This window comes from Amblyomma mixtum, chromosome 3 (genome assembly GCF_055824585.1).
Source record: "Amblyomma mixtum isolate Tamu chromosome 3, ASM5582458v1, whole genome shotgun sequence".
NCBI lineage: Eukaryota > Metazoa > Arthropoda > Arachnida > Ixodida > Ixodidae > Amblyomma > Amblyomma mixtum.
Window position 1 is genome coordinate 162525894 of NC_143014.1, and position 21797 is coordinate 162547690.

Consider the following 21797-nt stretch of genomic DNA (forward strand, 5'->3'; position numbering starts at 1 on the left):
TAGTATGGGCGCGCAATGTGAAAGCGCTTTATTTCGCGGAAAAAAAGATCACTAATTTTGGGCTGCTTTTTCCTCTGGGAAACGAAGTTCAAAACACTGGCCTCGATCTTCTCGAGACTGTCCAGGTGCGAGAGCACAGTGCCTTCCATTTCGCCGCAACAGCGCCGAATCAGGCTAACGCTGACGCCACTTCAGTGGCTGCGCACGGACGCGTTTCTTCGACAACACAGTTGCCCTCGTCGTCGCTGGAGTCGGCGTCTTGAACGCCAGCTACCGCTTGAACTTCGCTGTCAGCGTTAAAGTCCTCAACAGTCACTTCGGACGGAACGGCGCCGAGAAAATTGGACAAGTCGCGAAACGCGTCGTCCAAGCACTCATCGTCATCTAAATCTTCCGGACATTAATCTCCGGCCACTTCAAGGCCTGCCTTGCCAAAACAGTTGGCTACTGGGGCCTGCTTCACGTCGCGCGTTGAAACACAGGCACACACACAAAAAAAAACACGCGAGGCGCAGATGGAGCGATAAGAGCGAAGCCTATGCGAGCGGCAGTCAACGCGGCTGCGAAGGAACGACAGAGGGAAAAGAAAGAGCAGGGAGAAAGATCGGCGCTCTGGGCTTCGTTTTTTTTTTTTTTTTTTTTTTTCTGAGCTCTCTTTTTTCCCCAGACCCACGATGTGCCCACGAGCGACCGTTTTCTCTCTCTCTCTTTCCCCAAGAAGCGTGGTCGCCGCGCGTCTCCATGCGGCGCTCTCTCTTCGCTGATCTCCAATGACCTTGACGGAGCACACGCCGGCGGTACAGGAGGAGAGGAGGAGTGGGAAAGCTCGCGCCGGTGGGGCGCAAAAACGGGGAACAAAAAAAAAAGGGCCCTGCGCCTGCTGACTGCGGAAATGTTCTCCGCTGAGGCGGCTGAGGACCGGACAGGAATGTCTTTGGGGAAAGCGCACCTTCCAGGGGCGCGGCGCGGCGTTCGATATATCCAATGTCCGGCGAAAATGGAATTCGATATACAACGCAACTGTCCTATACTTTTACATAGTATTTTCAAGGGGGTAATCTGTGTGTTCGATATAGCCAATAATTCGAAATATGCGGGTTCGATATATCCGGGTTCGACTTATCAGGGTCTTTACTGTATCACTTGTTGGCAGTTGCATGGCTCTGAGGATGCTCTCTGGTCATTAATTGGCTACTAACTAAACACAGTGTTGGTTTATAAAATAAATATGCCCTTTATGTTGTATAATTGTTTATTTTCAGTTATCACATTTTATGTTGCAGTCGCGTTTTCGTTTATGTTTGAAATAGTACCGAATTTGCACAAATACAATGCAGCTACAAATATTGCCCGAGTTTGATTTGATGTGAAAACAAATGCTTTTGCGTGAACACTGCGTCATTTTCCTCAGCCTCAGCTTTGTTTAAGAGGCAATAGTTAGACGCATGACAGTCGAGGTGTGGCGGTACCACTCACGCAGTACCGCCGCGTCTCTGTTTCTTGCCACTGCTTCCCTGTGCTTCACGCTGCCATGCTGTAAATGTTCACTCTTTTCTTCCCATCCTTACTCTTCATTGCATTTTTATGATCTTTCCTTTCTCAGCGATCCACGCCTTCTTCTTTCTGCGTTCATAGCCAGCTGAATTTTTCTTTCTTTTTTTTTTCCATGTGCGCCATGCGTTTTGCGTCGCCTCACAGCCCCAAGAGCTTTAAAGGGGCTCTGAAATGCCTACCGAGGACAGTACATCAACTCGCTTAATCTCAAAGTGTTGTCATGAAAACCTGAGACAAATAATACTCTTCTGCACGCAGCGGAGGACCCACAATTACACGCGAAATGGGAAGCGGCATGCTTTAACATCCCAGGCATACCGCAACGTTCTTGAAGCCTGTTTCACAGCTTCTTTAAAAACACCGTTTTATTGTCTTTGGTATGCATTTACTTCCGAATGTCGGCCTCGCACGTGTCGCGTTGTCATCCCATGGGGAGCACGTTGCCATGGCCAGGGGCTCTTTTCTATAGCCATTTTTTTTTTAATCTTTACTATAACCGGAAAAATTGTACATAAGGGATATGGGACCGCAGTTTCACTTTACTTTATCCGAGTTTACTATAGCAGGCTCTGCTGTATTGTAAAAGTCCCGGGTGCATAAGTCTGTATTGTTGGGGCTCGCTATTTCCTTGGGGTCCCCATGCTTTGGGCCTCCTATTCTAAAACAATATGATCGCAGCTGCCCACATTCAACCAGTATTTTTAATGAACGCTTCCGCACCTTGCATTGTAACACACCTAGACCTGATCACGACTAAAAACTAGGGGTGTGCGAATATTCGATCGAATAGCACAGTATTCGATATTCGCTTCGAACCGAATTCTCGGTATTCGAAATTTCGAAGTATTCGTCTCGCGCGAATAGTGTTACTGGGACGCTTGCTTTATATGGTTTCGTTTCCGAGTATTGCCGCATAGATGGCTTTTTTTTTTATCGCGCTTTCAACGCTTGGGGGTCAGTCAATACGCAAATCCCGATTAGGCCGGGGTGAGAACCCAGCGACAAACGAAAGAAAGGTGAGGGCGACGCGCTCTTGCAAAAGATCCTGCGTTCTGGCCGTCTTCGAACCTCCGCACTAAGGCTGCCATAAGCCGCGTCATTGCCACCGTGTCGAGGCAGACGCAATGAAGGAAGAACACAGCCGACAGTCGTCTAAGCTTCAAAACAAGAAACCTCAGTTTATTATCAGCGAACCCTTTATATACTCTGGCTGGCGGTGACGTTATCGATGAGCTCGGGCGCCACAAGTATTCGAACGCGGGTATCGCTTGGCCGCCTTCATCCCCCCCCCCCCCCCCCCTCTTTTTTTTTTTCCAACAGAGCTGCGGAAATGATTATCTGATAGGACAGATGCAACGATAAACACGCAGCCCCACCGCGCTATCGCTTCACCCAATCAGGTGACGAATCATGCGTACCGAACATGGGCTGTTCTCGGCAGCATTGAAGCAAGCCATCATATTACCGGCGGAGGCGAGAAAAATTCAGCGGCAGCGCGGGGACTCGATGTCGCCGAAGTGTATACTTACTTCAATGGGAAGGGCGCATTTAGCGTGTGATAACGCCAAGCTTATTGTGCACCCGTGGAGGATTACTGCCGTTAACGCTCGGCATCGGGGAGGCTGCGGACGTATACGTGACTGCCGAACTTTAGTAGAACGAAATGATCGCATCTATCTATGACTGGCGTCTTTTCTTGCTATTCTGACTGCTTGCGCATTGGTGGGAACGGAACGCCGTCGTAATAAGGGCATTGAGCCGTCTTCGGTGGTGTGCCGCACCCCCTCGCCGCAACTCGGGCACTCCAGTACATTGGAGGCTCAGAGCATTCTTGGAAGCGCGATGCTGAGTTCTGCTCGGAGGTACTACTGGGGACAATTTTGCCAGGAGGCGCGAGCGGTGCGAATGACATTTCGCTTGCGGCGCTAGAGTTTTGTACAGCCGCTTCCATTCTTGCTAGTCTGGGAATGTTACCGGAACGATGTTTCGATCCTTCAGCTTGATAAGCGAAGCAGCGCTCCGGCAAACAGCAGCCGCAAGCTACTAGTGAAATGCAAAAAAAAATGCATCGTGCGACACGCCTTGTCAGAGTGACGGCATAGGCCGGGAAGAGCGCCAGTTTGCCGCACTAAACCGAAGAGAGACAGAGCAGAGCCGACGTTTCCATACGAGCACCCCTCGGATAGCGAAATAGACGCGCCAATCTCCGGCCGCAAGGTGATGGCGATGTGTTTGAGCCATGGGGGGCGCATCCTGCACGCTCTGTCCCCGACAGTACGGCCAACCTATCGGTGCTGTGGGAGCTTTGGATACGCGATGGTGCGATGCTGCCAGTGCTGCTAGGAGGTCCGGTCAGCCTATGTTCCATTTTAACATCTTTGGACGCAGCAGTCCCGTCGGCGTAACCGAAAAGAAGACGCAATCCAAACCAAGGAGTGAGGATCCTCAACTATAGAAACGCAAGCAACGCAGGTGGCAAGTCGGTGCACCGAACGTGATTGCCTAGCTCAGTGTTGGGCATTCGACCCGTTCGACCGCTGGTCACCGGTAGTGCAGAATGTCCCTTTTTTTTTTTTTCATTATTGTCCTCATGCTCTTGCTGCAGTGTAGTGCAGTTACTCCTATGGTTTCAGTTATTGATTGTACTACTGGCACCGTTCTCTTATACTGTCATTTTTTGTATTTTATCTCTAATTTCTTATTAGAAAGCAGGCGATATTTTTATGTGTTATAACTTTTTATTACCAAACCGGTAAAAATTGTTCTTAACTCACTTTAGGTGCTCTCTTAAATTTTGAAGCATGGTTTTAAATAAAGCCTCAGTGCAGTATGTAATGGCATCATGTGTTAGGAAAATAAATGATTTTGGAAATGCCTACTGTCATTCAGCCTTTTTTTAGTGCCGGAAGTACTATTCGAACTATTCGCTTCGAATCAAAAAAACCACTATTTGCACACCCCTACTAAAAACCCATGTGTAATGCAAGGTTTTTTTTTTTTTTTTTCAAATTTTGGCATGTTATATGCGGATCCAAACAATTTTCGGTCAAGATCCACGCGAGACCAGTTTTGCAAGGCCCGCTCGTCACTACGCTTGGCTCACCCGGGAGCGGCACCGAGAGGCCGTTTCGCTCGCGCGTTCCTGTCTGAGCATTTCGTACATGCGCAGAAGTGCTCCCGCTTGCTCGCTGAGCGGAGTGGGTGCACAAACCTGCTCTGCGAGCGCCATCACCATCACGCTTTTAGCGAGAGGAGGCTATCTAGTGGTGGCTTCACTACGCTGACCTGACATAGCGACGCCAAGGACAATCGCACCTTGTATAACATCCGGACCGCGAAAGCAGCACTCGGCTGCTTTTAAAAAGAAAGTAATCATAGCTTTCGAAAACATCGGCGCTGCGTCAAGCGCTGCTGCATTGTCTGTATGAGGTAGGTGGAGTCTGCAGTGACTGCCGCCGGACATGGGCCTCTCCAACCAGGCCGTGCATTCGGATCGCAGACACTTGGGCCAGCATTTCCGATGAGCTCTCCGATTGCTATTTCAGGAAATGCGGGATATCTAACGCCCTCGATGGTACTGGTATGCCAGGCGATGACAATCACCGAAGCTCCGAAGGACGCTTCTGAAGCATGCGTGTATGCTGGAACCGGTCTGCGCGTACTCGTGGCGCAAGATGCGAGTGGGCGGGAGCGCGGCGCCTCTACCTGCCGCACTCGCTACACGCGTATCCGGCGTGCCATCGTACACAAATAATCGGAGGGTGTTCGGCTTCCGTGACTTCCAGTACGCCTTTGAGCTTTCTGCTCTTCCTTACTCGCATTATACACGGATGAAAATATTTTTTTCCGTTTTTGCTATCCCCAAATTACTCCTCGTATTATATGCGGGTCCGTATTATGCGCGGGTTTTTACGGTACCGCTACATAGTGGGGACAGCCCAGGCGATTTCTCTGCTTCCTCCAGTCTATGTTCCGATGGAAAAGTACAAAAATTGGCATATTAACGTTAAAACTAAACAATAATTCATTCTCTTTGCTGCCATTGAATGAATAATGGCTTACCTGTAAATGCAAATCTGTTCTTTGCAGCATTTTACTGATTATACAGTAGAACCCTGCTGTTACGTTCCTCAGTGCTGCGTTTTCCCGGCGGATACGTCACTTTCATCCAGTCCCGGGATAGCTCCCATAGGATCTAATGCATTGGGAACCCCACTGTTATGTTGTAGCTGTGAAAATGTTCCTGCATGATACATCACAAGCTGGAACCCCGAACCTTCCCGGGCAACGCGTGCCAACCGCCATTATGCCTTTTGACAAGTCTTGGCCAGGCTTGGCTATGGAACTGGCTGCAAGAAGCCGCACGCGAGTTGGAGAGGCCGCCACTAGATGGCCATCCGCCTCATGAACGTCGAACTTGTAATCGTGATCTTTGTCGTGCTTTGATGGCGTCGCTCAAGCGGAAGGCACTTCTCCTTGAAGAAAAGCTGATCGTACTAAACACAGTAGACAGGTAGGCAGCGCGGAAGAGAGTCGACATTGCCAAAAACCTTGGCCTACCACCCTCGACACTTAAAAGCATCATCTCAAAGCGTGCCGACATGGAAGGGAATGCCGCGCTCTTCGGCCTGAAAGCTAAGCATGCTCGTGGCACCAAATATGGAAACCTCGACGAGGCTCTTCTTACCTGGTTTAAACAAGCTCGCGCTGCCGGTGTTAACTTTGATGGCAGCATTTTGTGCGAGAAGGCGATGGATATAGCCGACAGGCTGGGCATCGCTGACTTTGCTGCGTCAACTGGCTAGATTGACCGTTTCCGGATCCACATCGCCGTGGATGCTACTGTCGTGACGTCAGAGAGCCAAAGCATCGCTGAGATCATTGTAAACTTGGTCACAAGTGAAGCTGCTGACTGCAGTGACGGTAAGGAGCACAAGCCACATGATTCCGGGGAGTTTGCACATTCAAGCTTTGGAGAAGCCATTGCGGCTCTGGACCTCCGCAGGTATGTCGCACCTCTAAGCGACGCTGACAGCAATGCGGCCTTCCAGGCTATTGAGAAACGCGTGGTGCTTTCCAACAAGCGAAAGATGCGGAAATAAGCTCACTTTGCGGAAATAAATTGTTTCAAGTCAAAGCTGCACAGTTTTCTGTTTTCATTCATTTTCGGAGCTTTCCTCACAGTAGTGTTTTCCCTGTTGTTACGTATTTTTCCCGGTCCGGTGAAAAACGTATGAACGGGGTTCCACTGTACAGAATTACGCGGTTTCTAGCAACACTAAAGTCATGGCAACGGCGCACCGGTGTTTGCCACACTGGTGCTGGCCGTGCGAAGTTCGTCATGCAAGTTTGCTCCATGTGGGTCAGCCTTACTGCACATGTCATTTTTAAATGATTTTTTTTTCCAGAAAAAAGGTGCACGTTAGCATTGAGTAAATACGGTATTATCTGGAAAAAGAGTATGATTCAAACGGCGTAATTTTGAAAAATGTGACTATTGAATGAGACACAAAGGCATTTTTTGGCTCAAGCGGGTATTGTCTGTGATGTAGCTAACTCGGTGCTGCGCGCAGAAATCTTCCTCTGGAGTTGCAAGCCTCAAAATCAATGTCCAGGAATAAAATATGAAATAGCTGCCAAACTTGGTGGGTATGATGTGGGCAGTGAGGAATTGCAATGAATGAACCTAAAAAGTGTCTGGAGTTGCCCCTTCAAGTTCAATATATCCTGGTTTCGTTATGTTTACACCTGTGTTTGCACACCTTTTATGCTGCCATGGGAAGTGCACCAAGCCTTGGCTGCCATGCCTGCTTATCAGTGCCTTTTTCTTTTGCCTGATTGCAGAACATATCACAATCTGTGGAAGGGGACTACACCTATCTTCGTATCAACTTCTTCCACCCTGGTGCAGCACTGGGCCGAAATGAAGGCAACGTTTTTCCCAACCCAGAAGCCACTTTTCTCAAAGAGATGTAGGTGAAGGTTTCATGTTAGGTTTTTTTTTTGAATGATGAGCTGACATATTTTCATATTTGTCTTTGTACTGTACAGGATGTTTCAGTGAAGGTGAACCAAAATTTTTAAAATAGGCTTTTTCAGGTATGACAGCGGCTGCTGCGGCACAATAATACCTGCGTTAGCAAACATCAGAAAACATGTAAATAATGTTAGCTAGTTAGTTGCTTAACAAATTTCTGATAATTAACTTTTTAATTATAACAGACTACTGGTTGCAATTAAAGGCTGAGAGGTGGGGAAAGTGCAGTTGTCTTGGCTTTATTGTGATTTATGTACACTTTTTTTTTCCCAATGGTATGCATCTCGGCAAAGTGCTAAATGTTTTCAAAAGATAGCACCAAAATCTCAACTAAAAATGCTCTTTTGAAGTAGCTTAGCTCAATACCATACCAGCTGCTTGTGAAGTGAGCATACTTTCCCTAGTCTAAGTAATGTAGCGTGCATAATATTAACTGAAGGTTCTGAAACCTGACTATAATAGATTTGAAAATTGGGAATTTACTCTACCATCTGTTTAGGTTTCATTCAGCTGTCTTGTGAATTGGGGACAGCGGGCTTCCAAGAGCATCTCTTCTCTGGTTTCTAGCCAGAGTGTTGACTCTTGAGAACAGATATTTAATTTCTGTATAAGAGAAAACAATTCAAATGGAGACTGTTTCAAAAGCATGCTGGTTACATTAGTGGTTTCTCATGTATTATCTATTAGATGACATTCTAATGTGATGCAATTGTTTTCTGTGTCAGAACTTATCGAAGCACTAATGTGAAGGAGCCTGGAGAAATCTCAGCCCCATCATCCAACCTCAATACAGCGTTCCGGCTCATCAAAGAAGTACAGAAGAAGTTCAAGACTAGAGAGGCTGAGGAGCGAGAGAAAGAGGTGCTGGCTTTTCTCAAACTCTTCTCAAGTTGCTGTTGACGTACTCAACCACCCTAACATCTAAATTTATTTACTTGCTGCAGGGAATAGTGAAGCAAGACACTCTTGTGCTGAGCTCGAACAAAGGCAATCCGAAGCTCAAGGACCTGTACATTCGACCCAACATCTACTCCAAGCGCATTTCTGGAATCTTGGAGGCACACTCCAATGGTACATGATTTATGGAGAAATTGAATGTTTCTTAGCCTTCCTGGGCAGGTTGAGCATGTTTTTTTAAATCTGAAAATGAGGCTATTCCCTCCAAGCACAACTTTAAGGTCCAATGGGGGGAATTTTCGAAATTGAAGAACTTTGTATGTAGCTTGCCAGGATTGCAAGCAAAAACATTCTAACGTTCCTTGCTGATTAGCTCTTTTGCTACTGCAAAAAAATTACCATTTGGAGTGTTTTAAAGTCAAAATTATTTCTTCAGGAAGTGCTAAATGCACTGAGCATTGTAATGCATCAAACTGTAGCTTATTGGTTACTTCCAAATGAGCCCGCCGTGGTGGCCCAGTGGTTATGGTGCTAGGCTGCTGACCCAAAAGACGCGGATTCGATCCCGGCCGCGGCGGTCGAAACACATGTGAACATGCACTGTTGTCCCGGGCCTCTGCGATAAAGTCCGTAATCGGAACTGAAATCCGGCCACTCCACATGGTTGTCTAATTCACCTGGCAGGCACACCAATACTGCTTATGTGTGAGAATGCGAAAGCATTGTATGTAAAACTGCACAAGGTGGGTGAACAGATTAGTGTTCCATGTGCTTCCAACGTTGCCGTGTCCAGTGACTACTAAGCCAGCGCAAGGCCCATTTATAGCTTGATTGCATTGTGTCGCCACCTGTAGTCCCGGTGCACAGTACTGGTTTGGTTTGTGGGAGTTTAACGTTCCAAAGCGATTTGGGCTAAGAGGGATGCCGTAGTGAAGGGCTCGGGAAATTTCAACCACTTGGGGGTTTTTTTAATGTGCACTGACATCGCACAGTACATGGGCCTCTATAATTTTTTCTACATTGAAATTCGACCGCCGTGGCCAGGATCAAACCTGTGTCTTTCAGGTCAGCAGCAGAGCGCCATAACCACTGAGCCACCGCGGCGGCAGTTGGTGCACAGTATTCTGCCCTTGTTGACGTTGAATGATAATGCAGCGAAAATCTTGATCTGCATGTCCAAGCATTGCATGGCGGTCATGCACAGATGCGTTGGCCACGATGGCGCGGCACTGAAATAAAATTCAGTGCAGCTTCGAAAGATGTTCTGACATACTACGAATTTCGTGCCATAGACGAATGCCTGCTTTTGTGCTAATGGGACATGCAATGCTTTCGCATTAAAAGACAGCATAAGAACCGACAAAGGTGCTCAGCCATAGCCTTTCGCCTTTGAGGGGAGCACAGCGAAATGGACGCCATGTTCGCCGACCGACAGCTATATCCGGTCAAAGTTTCATTTTTTGTGTCGCCTCCTTGCATGGAAAATGAAAAACATAACTGAAGCCAAAGAGATGGTGTTATAGAGGCAAACTAGATGGTGCAGCTGGTGGAGGAACGCCGGCTGAAATTTTTAGTGGCTGGTTTTCAAAATGTCGAGAGTCGATCATATATGACCGATGGCCTGTGGCGCAGTAGCGAAAGAGTTCATTTATGATAATTCTGTTGGATACCCTATCGCATACCTGCCAACTCTCCCGAATTGTCCGGGAGACTCCCGATCATATGGACATGGCCTTATTTCTCCCGGAAGTTGCCCTCTACTTTGCTCAAAATGATTTTCACCGAAAAAGCTCGCCGGATGATGCATAGGCAAACCATAATTGCTAGCATATGCTTGTAATCGGCCAATGGCAGCATGACCGTAGCTGCTACAGCCACCGGCAGAGATTTTGGACTTCGAAAAGTTGAACTCTTGTACTTTCTTAATAAGCCCCCAGCTTTCTTGTGGGGTAATTCATGTTTATGACGTATTTTTAGAAAGGAGCATAGTCATAAATTTTGATTTTTCAAACTGAATAGTGTGAATCTAATGCTGATCTCATGGTGCAGGAACCGCTAGATTGAATTTTCTCTTGGTTTGATGCATTTCTGTGAACTTTTTGTACATACTTCCTTTTTTCCGTCAATATTTATTTCCCGTTGTCCTTTTAAAGGTAAACAAGGGAGTGATATGATTTTTGTAGCTTTCTATATTTTAGCCACTCTCTTGTTCAGCATTTTATCTCTCGCTATGCCTGCTAAGAGTTTACATGGAGATCTGGCTTTTGTGGTTGCTGCAGGTTTCAGGTTCACATCAGTGCGGGGTGACAAGGTCGACATCCTGTACAACAACACCAAGCATGCCTTTTTTCAGCCTTGTGATGGAGAAATGATTATCCTTCTTCACTTTACGCTCAGGGTGAGGCATATTTTTTGTTTTACAGTCAAATTTCGTTATAGTGAACAAGTAAAATCTTAAAATAGTTCAATATGGCCAAAATTTGTAATATAATTTTGCTGAAAACAGACAGAGAAGTGCAATTTAGTCAAGTGGTAGTGAAAGAATGGCAACTGAGAGAGACCTTTTCTGAAGTTTTAGCACTCTTTTAAAGCTTCTCATGGCGATTGCAGAGGCCGCAAAAATGGAACGAGCACTAAAGGCCAGCTCGGTTGCCTTTCCTGCATTACAACTGTTTCGCTTGAAAAATGGGACAGCAGAACAATACCTGCCGTTTTCACCATGGAGGTGGGGAAAACGACAGCTTTGAGCATGTCATGAGCATGGGATGGCTTCTGCAAGGCTACAACCTACGACGCCGCTAGTTTCGGGGCGCTATCAAGAGGTGCAAGAGGAAGAAACGGTGCCTCCCACCTGGCCACTAACTTTTCACGCCACTGTATCTTCCGTGGCACTGTTGGCAAGTGCTGGATAAAGCGTTCTGAACCATGTGCAAACGCCTGCCGCATCACCACCAGTCATTCGTTTGGCACAAGACAAAGCCTGCCATCTGTCATCTGAACGAGCATGGCTTGGCACTCGGCAATGAGATAATACAGTTAAACCTGGATATAACAAAGTTTCAAGTCCGAAATTTCTCGTTGCATTTAGGTTTTCATTACTTGCAGTTTTTGCGAGAAGATTCAAAAGGACCATGTATATTGGAAACCAAAATAAGAAATAAATGTTCATGAAATCACCGTGAAAACGTTTACAAAAAGCTCTAATACTCAGTCATAAACACTGAGAAATATTCTGCAATCGCGCTGATAGCACGATTGCTGCAGCAGCCGCTGCCACCTCCGCCGCTACGAGTGGGACGGGGAGAGTGGGAGAGGCAGGGGACCTAGGGGCACTGTGGCCGAGCTAGAGGAGAGCGCACGTGGTCACGCCACCACTGGTGCTCTCCGTCGTCCCTGCTCCTGAGTTCCGACGCGCGATAGCTATCAGTGCCGGAATCACGCGAGCAACTGCACGGCGGAGATGGGCGCACACTGCTCGTGCCGTTTAGTTTTTGCTATGCGGTATCGTTTTTCGCTGGTTTTGAGCGGGAACTGTTGTAGTGCCACACTGTATGGCGTTCCAAAAGCAAAAGCAACAGAGATGCGCCATCGGCGCTGGAGCACAGCGTGTTGTCTGAAATGCGGTTGCTCATTGCTTTATCGTTGTGAAACTTTTCTGCTAAATTTCATAACTCAGCACTAGCTAACAGATAGTTGGCTTGAAGAGTTTGTTCTATCAAGGTCAACCGCCGCTACACATTTGTTACATGGAGGTCTCAAAAACGCGCTTCAGTGTGGGCGGTGTTGGGGAATTAAAAAATCTTCGTTATATCGAGGAATTCGCTATATGGAGGTTCGTTACGTCCCGGTTTAACTGTAAAGTAAAAATTGCGTTATGCGTAAAAAATATTTAGGACTTAGCAATTCGCTATATGGAGGTTCGTTACATCCAGGTTTAACTGTAAAGTAAGAATTAAGTTGTTTGTAAAAAATATTTAGGACTTAGGAACAGTTCAATATACTATTATATAGCCAGTAATTCATAGTATCTGTGTTCGATATATCTAGGCTTGACTGTATTTGCAAGTTTTCAGGTATTGTCTTTTCTTTTTGTGACATTATTGTTGTTCAAAAAATATTTGCAACCTGTGAACTGAGATTGACAGCAGTAATGAATCATGCTTAGTGTGTCCAGTTATATAGCATTTCTAAACATCATATTGATTGTTCCACTTTGGTTATGGCAATTTATGTAGTTTATTTCCTTGCATATTGGTTGATACATCGCTATGAAAACTGTGCCATAAAAACTGATCACTGCAGACAGCACACTTTGTTAGCACAAGGTGCTTCGTTCTCAGGAACCTGTGAAAGGAGATGTAAGACTTAAATTTCTTTATTTTGTTCTTATAAAAATAGGCAACATCCTCCTTGTCCACAGTGTCATAAATGCCGTATGTTAGCGGCAGTAATCCTCCATGGCTGCACATAAAGCGCGTAAAATGGCGCTCCCACTGCTTTCCCAGTACGTGATGCACTTTTCGGCAACGTCACGCTTGCTGCTCTATTTTTTATGACTCCTCACGGGTGAGCTGAACATTAGCTTAGATGCTGCTGACAGCGGTTGCTGAAGTTTGAGAAAGATGATTTGCCAGGCATCTAAGAGTGGAGTAGTTTCATTTTTATGATGAGTCCTCTAAAGCACACAGTTGGCACAGTGATGATGTGATGGCGGCTCCATCCTTAGCTTCATGTAGGCCTTATGTGAGAATTTTGTGCGGCTCTCTTGAAGGGGTTCATGAAACCTCTGTGCAGCAGTGTCAATAGCTACTGGTGTAGTTTTTGCAGGCTCAGAGGTGGCCAGAATGCAAGAGTTTCTGAAGCATCATTGGCAACCTTTTCTTCCTGCATTTGTTGCTGTGTTTGTGCCTCACCCCAGCCATGTTTCCTGTATTGGTTAATCCTCAGACTTGGAGCATGCTTTAGGGAGGGGGGGGGGGGGGGGGGGGGTGTCTTATCTGGTGAGTTTTGTACTAGTTGATACCTCAGATGGCATGGCATGTAACAGCTATTGTGAAATAGCTATTGGCAAGTAATGGAAAAGTGGACCTTTCATCTGTGCCAGCACTTGCTTGGAAATTATTAGGAATTGGAATTGCTTGGAGAGAGATCATATTCTTTTGTCAACACGGCAATAGTGAACTGACATTAAAATAATGATCAGAATGTCATGCAAAGGAGCTATCTTGAGGAAAGTTATGGCAGATGTGGTCTGCCATTTAACATAACTCTTTCATGAAATGATTCTTTGTAAAATGATGCTGGCATATGTTACTGGACAGGCTGGCGTGGATGTTTCCTTGCTCATAGTGGATTCATATTCCTGCAGAATGCCATCATGTTTGGCAAAAAGAAGCACAATGATGTTCAGTTTTACACTGAAGTTGGAGAAATCACAACGGATTTGGGAAAGCACCAGCACATGCACGATAGGGATGACCTCGCTGCAGAGCAGGTGAGTAGGAGTCTGTGGTGTGCTGTAACCGTGCTTGCTAATAAATAGATGGAAATGCTGTACCAGTTCACTTTGCTGCACAAACTGGATCACGGCTGCCTCAAGCTTGGTGATGTTTCTGCTGCAGAATTGATTAGCTCTGTTTAAGTTTCATGCATTTTGCTTTAGTTCCACTGGAAACAGATCAAGCTTTTAGACTTAAATTTTTTGTGGTGGTATGTTTTGTAAACCATTGTGTCTCAGATGAACATTTTAGTCTACAGTGTAATCCACTTATAACGATACCAGATATAATGAAATATAGCTTATAGTGATCAAATTCTTTAGATTTATCAACTTCCCCATCTATATCTACATGCATGGGGGAATAGCAGGTGTGTTCTATTTTGCCTTTTTTTTTTTTTTTGCTGGTCCAGGTATAACGCTTATCGGTTATAACAATTGGATTTTCTTGTTTCTGAATATCGTTCTAAGTGGATTGCACTGTATAATTTATTTGAGTGTGATAAACTAAGTTGTTTTTTCTACATCAGCACCAAATGAAATGCGACTGAACAACAGAGGTGAACAATGGAACACAAAAATGATAGTTGCTAGAGAACAAATACAGGCAAAGTTCATTAAAACTTGCATGCAGAGGTCTTTGTGCCAGTAAAGATAAAATCAGGCACTGGTATTTAATCCTGCTGAACTGAGATCTTATTTTGCTGTTTTCATTGGCTTGTTCACATTTCATTTAATGCTTGCAGCACATGGTATGGTATTTTTTTTTCTACTTGTATTGGATTCTTTGTGGCAGGGGACTAAAAGCAGAAATTTTTTTGTACACATCTGTGAAAACTTTTTGAGGCAAGCATTCGAGAAAAGTTTTTTTTTTTTTAAGAAGGAAGTCTGCTGTCGTCTACTTCCCTTTTTTTTTTATTTGAGTGCAAACATTGCAACTTTATTTTGTCTCCGGGTGTTTCGGCGAGCTCAAAAGTAGTTTTCGTCCTCATTAATACAGATTGCTTCTAACACACACCTTCCATGTGTTATCTTTCACACCAGGCTTTTTACCGGCTGATGTCAACCTTATCCATATGATATGCATCTAAAGCAGTGAAATTGGAGGTGTTTGAATGCTCTACAAAAGTGGCTGCTTTGTCTTTATGACAATGCCATATAGTGGAATGTGTTGGCTCTCTTATTCTTTGCATCTGTGAGCCGCTGTGGTGGCTCAGTGGTTATGGTGCTCGGCTGCTGACCTGAAAGACGCAGGTTCGATCCTGGCCGCTGCGGTCACATTTCGATGGAGGCGAAATGCTAGAGGCTCATGTACTGTGCAATGTCAGTTCACTGTAAAAAATGGGGTTGAACATTAAACAAAGGTGGTCGAAATTTCCGGAGCCCTTCACTACGGTGTTTCTCATAGCCTGAGATGCTTTGCAACATTAAACCCCCATGGTAGGTCTAAACCATCGTCTTTTGTGTGATCTCCACAGTAACCAACTTTTCTTTGAGCATTTTGGCTAAGTATTTTCTGCATGACGATGACATCGCTGCATGCGCAGGATGGGGCATCTCAAAGCAATGAAGATTAAGGCATAACCATGTGGTTAACAGTCTGGTGAGCAGTGAACTAGGCCAGCCAAACTGCCAGTAGTCTGATGGTTCTGAATTCAAAAGCTGGTACATGCTACGGAAGTTACTTTTGAGAAGTTTGCTCTTGTACTGCTTATCATTAGGCCAAGAAAGCAACCACTAGCACGAGCCAGGCAAGTGGTTGGTGGTGCACAGTTTGAATTATCAGTGGTAAAACTAATTTACATATGAATTAATGGGCTCTATGCACAGAGCTGTGTGCATCCTGCTAGGACCACGGAGCTTATTTTGAGTTATCCAAAATTTTAATAAGGAGCCTTCACTGCAACACATTGAAGGGACCACAACGAGTGTATTAAGGACGCAGTTGCTGGAGAGAGTTAATCTGCATTCTTGCGGCTTTTCTAAATGTGGCTCTTGTTGTGTTGTCTTCAACAGGCAGAACGAGAATTGCGCCAAAAGCTGAAAACTGCCTTCAAGACTTTCTGTGAGAAAGTTGAGGCAGTTACCAAAGGGGAAATTGAGTTTGATACGCCCTTCCGGGACTTGGGCTTCCCTGGTGTGCCCTACCGCAGCACAGTACTGCTTCAGCCCACTTCGGGCTGCTTGGTGAATCTGACTGACTGGGTGAGAACATGATTCCAATGTGGCTAGACATTCATTAGGCACTGGGTTCAATGACATTTGGTTGCCCCTTTTCACCTCTAGCAGCTGGTAATAGGTGCTTTTTTTTTTTTTTTTTTGAGTTGTAGTATTAGAAATGTCAATTTTTTTTTTTTTGCGTCATTTCTAAAGTGCCTGCTTGTATTTTCGACATAAAAGTTTTTCACTACTTGCACTAGCTTTTACTAGTCTTTGTGCATTGCATAAAAATTTTGTTTGACTATGCCTTAAGATTTTAATTTTAAATATTTTGCTTGCAATACACTCCATGAGGCAGAGGTTCATTTTTGGATTTCATGAAAAATAAGCACTGTTCAGAAGTCACCTTGATTTGGTTTCTTGAGTGCATAAGGGCTAGTTGTGGTGCACACCTCTGCCTTTTTTGGAAATATTATTGTATGGCTTAGCTTTAGTTTGCAAACTTGGAGAAAGTACGACATGGTTAGCTCTGTGGTATGCTAAATATACTTCCACTTTATGTGAGAGCTCTGATGGTGATTTCCTTTTATTTCTTTCTTCGAACCCTAGCCACCATTCATTGTCACCCTGGAGGAAGTGGAGCTCGTCCATTTTGAACGAGTGCAGTTTCATCTCAAGAACTTTGACATGGTGTTTGTATTCAAGGACTACCACAGAAAGTGTGCTATGGTGAATGCAGTCCCGATGAACATGCTCGACCATGTCAAGGAGTGGCTCAAGTTGGTCCCATTTTTTGCCTAATTACTAGCAGTGCTGGATTTTAGAGAGTTAAAATGTCAAAGAGCATTTTGCAAGGCAGTATCATTTACTTTTTTTTATTATTTACCTTTTACATGAAAGTGTGGTTGTTTTTCTGCAGCTCCTGCGACATTCGCTACACGGAAGGCATTCAAAGTTTGAACTGGACCAAGATTATGAAGACTATCACAGATGACCCAGAGGGCTTCTTTGAGTCTGGTGGTTGGTCTTTCTTGGACCCCGAGTCTGATGGAGAAGAAGGTGATGGTGACGACGACTCAGAAGAAGATGACCAGTACAACCCAAGTGACGAAGACAATTCTGGCGAAGAAGAATCTGAGTCTGATGAAGATGACTCTGAAGACTATTCAGCTTCTGAAGTTAGTGAAGATGAAGAATCTGCCGGTAAATATATTTTTGCTGTTTATTGTTGGTGTGTGGCCTCAGCAGTATACATAAAAAATTTTATTGCGTTTTCTTCCATGAAACACAGTAAAACCTCATTCATTTAGATTTCAAGGGAGTGGAAGAGATGTCTGAATTATCCAAACGTCGAATGATCGAATGGCCCCTAAAACTATCAGAAACCGGTCGCGTGAAAGCGAAATTTATTTTGTGGGAACCTGGCCATTTGTCTCCTTTTAAGGCGAAAACTGCGCAGCAATGGCGATTTCTCGCAGTAATATCATGTCTTAATTTGTGCACGCTATCAGTAGTGGGAGAAGCAGAACTGCTCCACAATGGCAAGGGTCTCTGTGGCTTCTTTTAGTGTCCAAAACAGTAGTGCTGGAGCTTCTTCACGTGTGGCGTTGCATGCGAAAAGGCTTCATCGCACGAACAGCACGTGACGAGCACTGAGTTTTTGCACACTGGAAGACTGGAAATACCACGCGGACGGAAGCGAGGAAAGCACAAATTGGCAGTGGAGCTGCAAGACAGCTTCAAAAAACAAACAAAATAAAAAGATCAGCATCAAGGCAGTCGTCATACCAAATGATGGGCGGTTCGGCTGGCTCGCTGATATGTGCAGCCGACGGCCACTGACGCCGCGGGCTGGTAGCGAAGCCCTGGAAACGAAACTATGTGACCAGATTCTCGCTAGGCCTATCAGTGGGAACCTGCTGACCGTCAGCATGCCTGCCTTTGTGTGCACATCAGAGGGGCACGGGCAGATATGTAATATACAATTGAGGCCTGTGGATGAATATCTGGACGGTTGCCTGTCGAGCACATCATATCTTAACACGGCGCTCCTTGGCGGCAGTCCGAATTTCCGAATTAACGGGGGCCGATTAAATGGGGTTTTACTGTAGCAGCGCTGCCCCTCGTATGTTTTCGGTTTTGGAAGGGAGAGTGCTTTCTGGCCAGGCACTGGTTTCCGGATGATGACAGTAGCAATGCGTGTCTTGAAAACTGGCTTCAGTGCCGCTCCTGGCATGTCTTCAGTCTGAATTAACCGGTGTGCGCACGATTTCACTCCGAATTAATAAGTGTGTGCCGCTATTTACTTATGTACATTTTTGATGGGAGGGTGCAGGGTGGCCGAATTATCCGATTTTCTGAATTAACGAGGTTTGACTGCAGAGAGTTTCTTCGCAGAGAAAACTTCGCTGATGAAGGTGTGGGACTTGGATAGTTATTTGAGGCATTACTTCAAATAAATTCAGGCTTTGTTCACCTTAAGTAAAGCGTAATTTATTCAATGCTTCCTTCAAATTGTATATAATTTGCTATGTGCATGTGATTCTTGTGACAGTGCTTTCTCCCTGGCATGAATATTGCAGGTGGTGAGCTTGGAAGTAGTGAGGAGAGTGGAAAAGATTGGTCTGAACTTGAAGAAGAAGCTCGAGAAGGTGCGTACTTTTTCATATATATTTACTGAAAAAAAAAAAAAAAGTTGCTGCTACCTGTGGGTTGTCTCAACAGACCACACCTTGCGAGCGCCTGTAAAACCATTAAGCCAGTTCTGTTAGAGCTTGAAAATGTGTGGATGGGGTACTTCGTTGCTTGTTTTCCACAGTGAGGTGGGTAAAAGTAGGGCACTGTTTATCAACCAGACATTGGTGGAATCAGGTTTTTACAATGAAAGGAATAAATTGCGAGTGGCCTTTTTTACAGGACATGATATACAATGGATTTGTTAATTTCCCATCAACATCAGGTCTATTAAATAAAAAGGCTCCCATTGATTCCAAGTGCGCATAATATGAACAGATGTTTGCTCTCCTACTGTGCTACAAAAGTTAGCCAGAAACAGCCCCACTTTTTTTCTCTCTTTCCCTCTTCCGATCTCATCTGCGAGTTGCGTCTTGGTTTGGGTAGCAAGGGCTAAAACAGGCTTACGAAATCCTGATGATGATCTTTCATTTACAAGTAATTAACTGCAGAAGTCCTCATGTGGATCTAATAAAGCTGTTGCTTGGCAGTTTGTCTATTTGCAGTGGAAAAATATATATATCTGAGAATTTTTTGGTGAAAGTATGGTTGAACTTTATGTTCAAGAAACTTGTTCAGGGTATACATATCTGTAAAAATTAAATTTTACCTGGAAATGAAGGGCCCTGTGTACAGTTGTACTTGGAAATAGTGGAATGGACTGTCTATTTTTCATTATGTGCTGCTTTCATGTCAGGGCTTATAAAAATAACGCAGAAGCAAAGCCAAAATGAGAAATGGAAACAAAATCGCCCAGCAAATGTTCATGGCAACCCCCCCTCCCCTCCCCCCATTTCCATTAGTGGAAGTCATAAAAATGGAGAAACATTTCAGGATGAGTCAAGTTTCGAGATGAGGGGATTACTGACTTCTCAGTCTACTGATCATGCACTACACGCAATTAGGAGTTATAACTTGCTTTGTCTTGCAACGCAAATTTCACTCCATGACTGAGAAATTATAAAAGCGCAACCATGGCTGCGGCAGTGCCCATCATCATCTCCGCCAGCCGTGGTGTTGGGAGAATGGCACAGGTGGGGAAGGTGGAGGCTCACCTCTTCCCATGTGTTCCCTCTCTCGGTCTGCCTAGCTGTCGTTGCCCTGTGAAACGGACTGTGTTGTCCTTGTCTCGCATTTCCACCCTCTCTGTTCCTGGCATGCAGTCAACCAAGCAGGCGCATTGCTTGTTTTGTCTTTTTTTTTTTTTTTGCTGCATCCAGTTTTGTGCTCCTTTTGTACATGAATTGTTCTAGTACCACTCTGTGTGATGTTACAGAAGCAAAAGCAATGAAGCCTGCTGCATTTGCCACAAAGCCCTCATGGGGCTAGAGCACAGCACATATTATGAATTGTTCACCCACTGCAGTCGTAGGAGTTCTTCTCCCATCTGTGTTCTATTGTTATTCGAATTAAAACTGTTATGTAGTTGGGATTAATTTCTAGTAAAGGAGCACTCGCTAATAAACAGTCAGTTTGTCATAACGTGAAAGGTCGTTAATTCAAGTTTTGAGATAGTTCGAATCGTATGCTTGGTTCATTCTTGCTCCATTAAAGCCTGTGTATAAAGTTGCCCACTTAAGTGGCTGTTACTTTTGGGTTTGTGCATACAATCTCCAGCCATCCAGCTGTTCTTCAAAGTGGCATTTATTTTAGCATTATTCAGCTGCTATTGCACAATCTCTGTCCCATACAACCCTGCCTACCACTTTCAGGTGCATTGAATATATATCTGTTCATGCCTCTTTATTTTAAACTGAGTCTTGGTGTTGATGCTAGTGAATTTTGACTGCATGTGCAGCTGACCGAAACCGTAACGAATTTGAGGATGAGTACACCAAACGCAAGGGTGGGAAAGGCATGGATCGCAAACGACCTGCTCAAGAATCCAGAACTTCGTCTAAAAAGAAGAGCACCCCCAGCCCCCAAAAGAATGGGAGCAGTGCTAAGCGGCGCCACGAGTCTGATTCAAAAGGCTCTGAGCAGCGCAAGAAGCACAAGAAGTGAAGTCTTGGATGTCAGCACTCTACCTGTCCTAGTGAGTCAAGTGCAGTGGGAAGTACCACTACAGGTGAGCAAATGCAGATTGGAACTTCGTTAATTTTGATGTCTTGGATGGTGTGAAATATCCTGATTGAACAGTTTTTTTTAATAATTCAAAAAGAAACAAAATGAAAAAAAAGTAAGCCAGAAACACTGCTGGACAATGCGCAGGGTTTTGAAGCCGCCTCTGTTGTACTTAGAAAAGCTCTGGGTAATGTTGAACAATTAACTGTTGCTGGAGCAGGAGCTCAGGCAGGCTGGTTGTGGTTGCTGCCATTGTCCTTCTCCAGAATTTCGGTCACTGTGGTACTAACATCTGCATATTATGTTCGCGCATGTCCCTTGAGTCTCTGCACAATTGGAAGGCTCACTGCCATCTGCATGACAGTGCATGGAGCATTTGGGAGCTCGATGAAGGATGTGCAACTTGAAGAGCTACATTTTAGGACATTTTGACTACTAGCTACTGGGCACACCTATAAGCATAAAGGTAAAGTTTTTAGTATGAAAACACTAGTCCAGACGTACCAACCCTGAGCAAGAATCTTGTCGTCTTGTCTTGTGCTTTGAACTAACCCAAGCTTAAATGAGTTAGCTCGGGTAAGTTCGGAGGAGCGTCGCGCCAGCTGCAGCCAATGGGAGGAAGCTCGGGTAAGTTCGGTGGAGCTTGTGGCACTTAAATTAATGATTGGTCGCATCACTTAAACACTGCGCTGGTAGTGGTATGAGGACTCGTTGCAACCTATGAAAGTTAAGTAGCGAATAATGACTTCTGCAGATATGGGCATTAACCATCTAAAGCTATCGTGTCATACCCTTAAAGCGGAGTTTAACTGTCCCCTCCAATTAAAGAATGAATGCCTGCTTTCGTACATCTAC

The 21797-nt window shown here is 45.0% G+C and overlaps 1 protein-coding gene across 1 annotated transcript in view; it reads left to right on the plus strand.

Annotated features, from left to right (window-relative positions):
* dre4 (SPT16 homolog, facilitates chromatin remodeling subunit dre4) overlaps positions 1 to 21797 on the plus strand; it is a 49785-nt gene that overhangs the window by 25528 nt on the left and 2460 nt on the right. Inside the window, exons 16-25 of the mRNA XM_089581749.1 lie at positions 7399 to 7526; positions 8317 to 8452; positions 8536 to 8662; positions 10768 to 10886; positions 13857 to 13982; positions 16002 to 16190; positions 16755 to 16924; positions 17065 to 17348; positions 18728 to 18796; positions 20677 to 20946. Of these exons, the coding sequence (XP_089437875.1) occupies positions 7399 to 7526; positions 8317 to 8452; positions 8536 to 8662; positions 10768 to 10886; positions 13857 to 13982; positions 16002 to 16190; positions 16755 to 16924; positions 17065 to 17348; positions 18728 to 18796; positions 20677 to 20882 (1554 nt within the window). The 3' untranslated portion in view covers positions 20883 to 20946. The remainder of the gene's footprint in view (positions 1 to 7398; positions 7527 to 8316; positions 8453 to 8535; positions 8663 to 10767; positions 10887 to 13856; positions 13983 to 16001; positions 16191 to 16754; positions 16925 to 17064; positions 17349 to 18727; positions 18797 to 20676; positions 20947 to 21797) is intronic.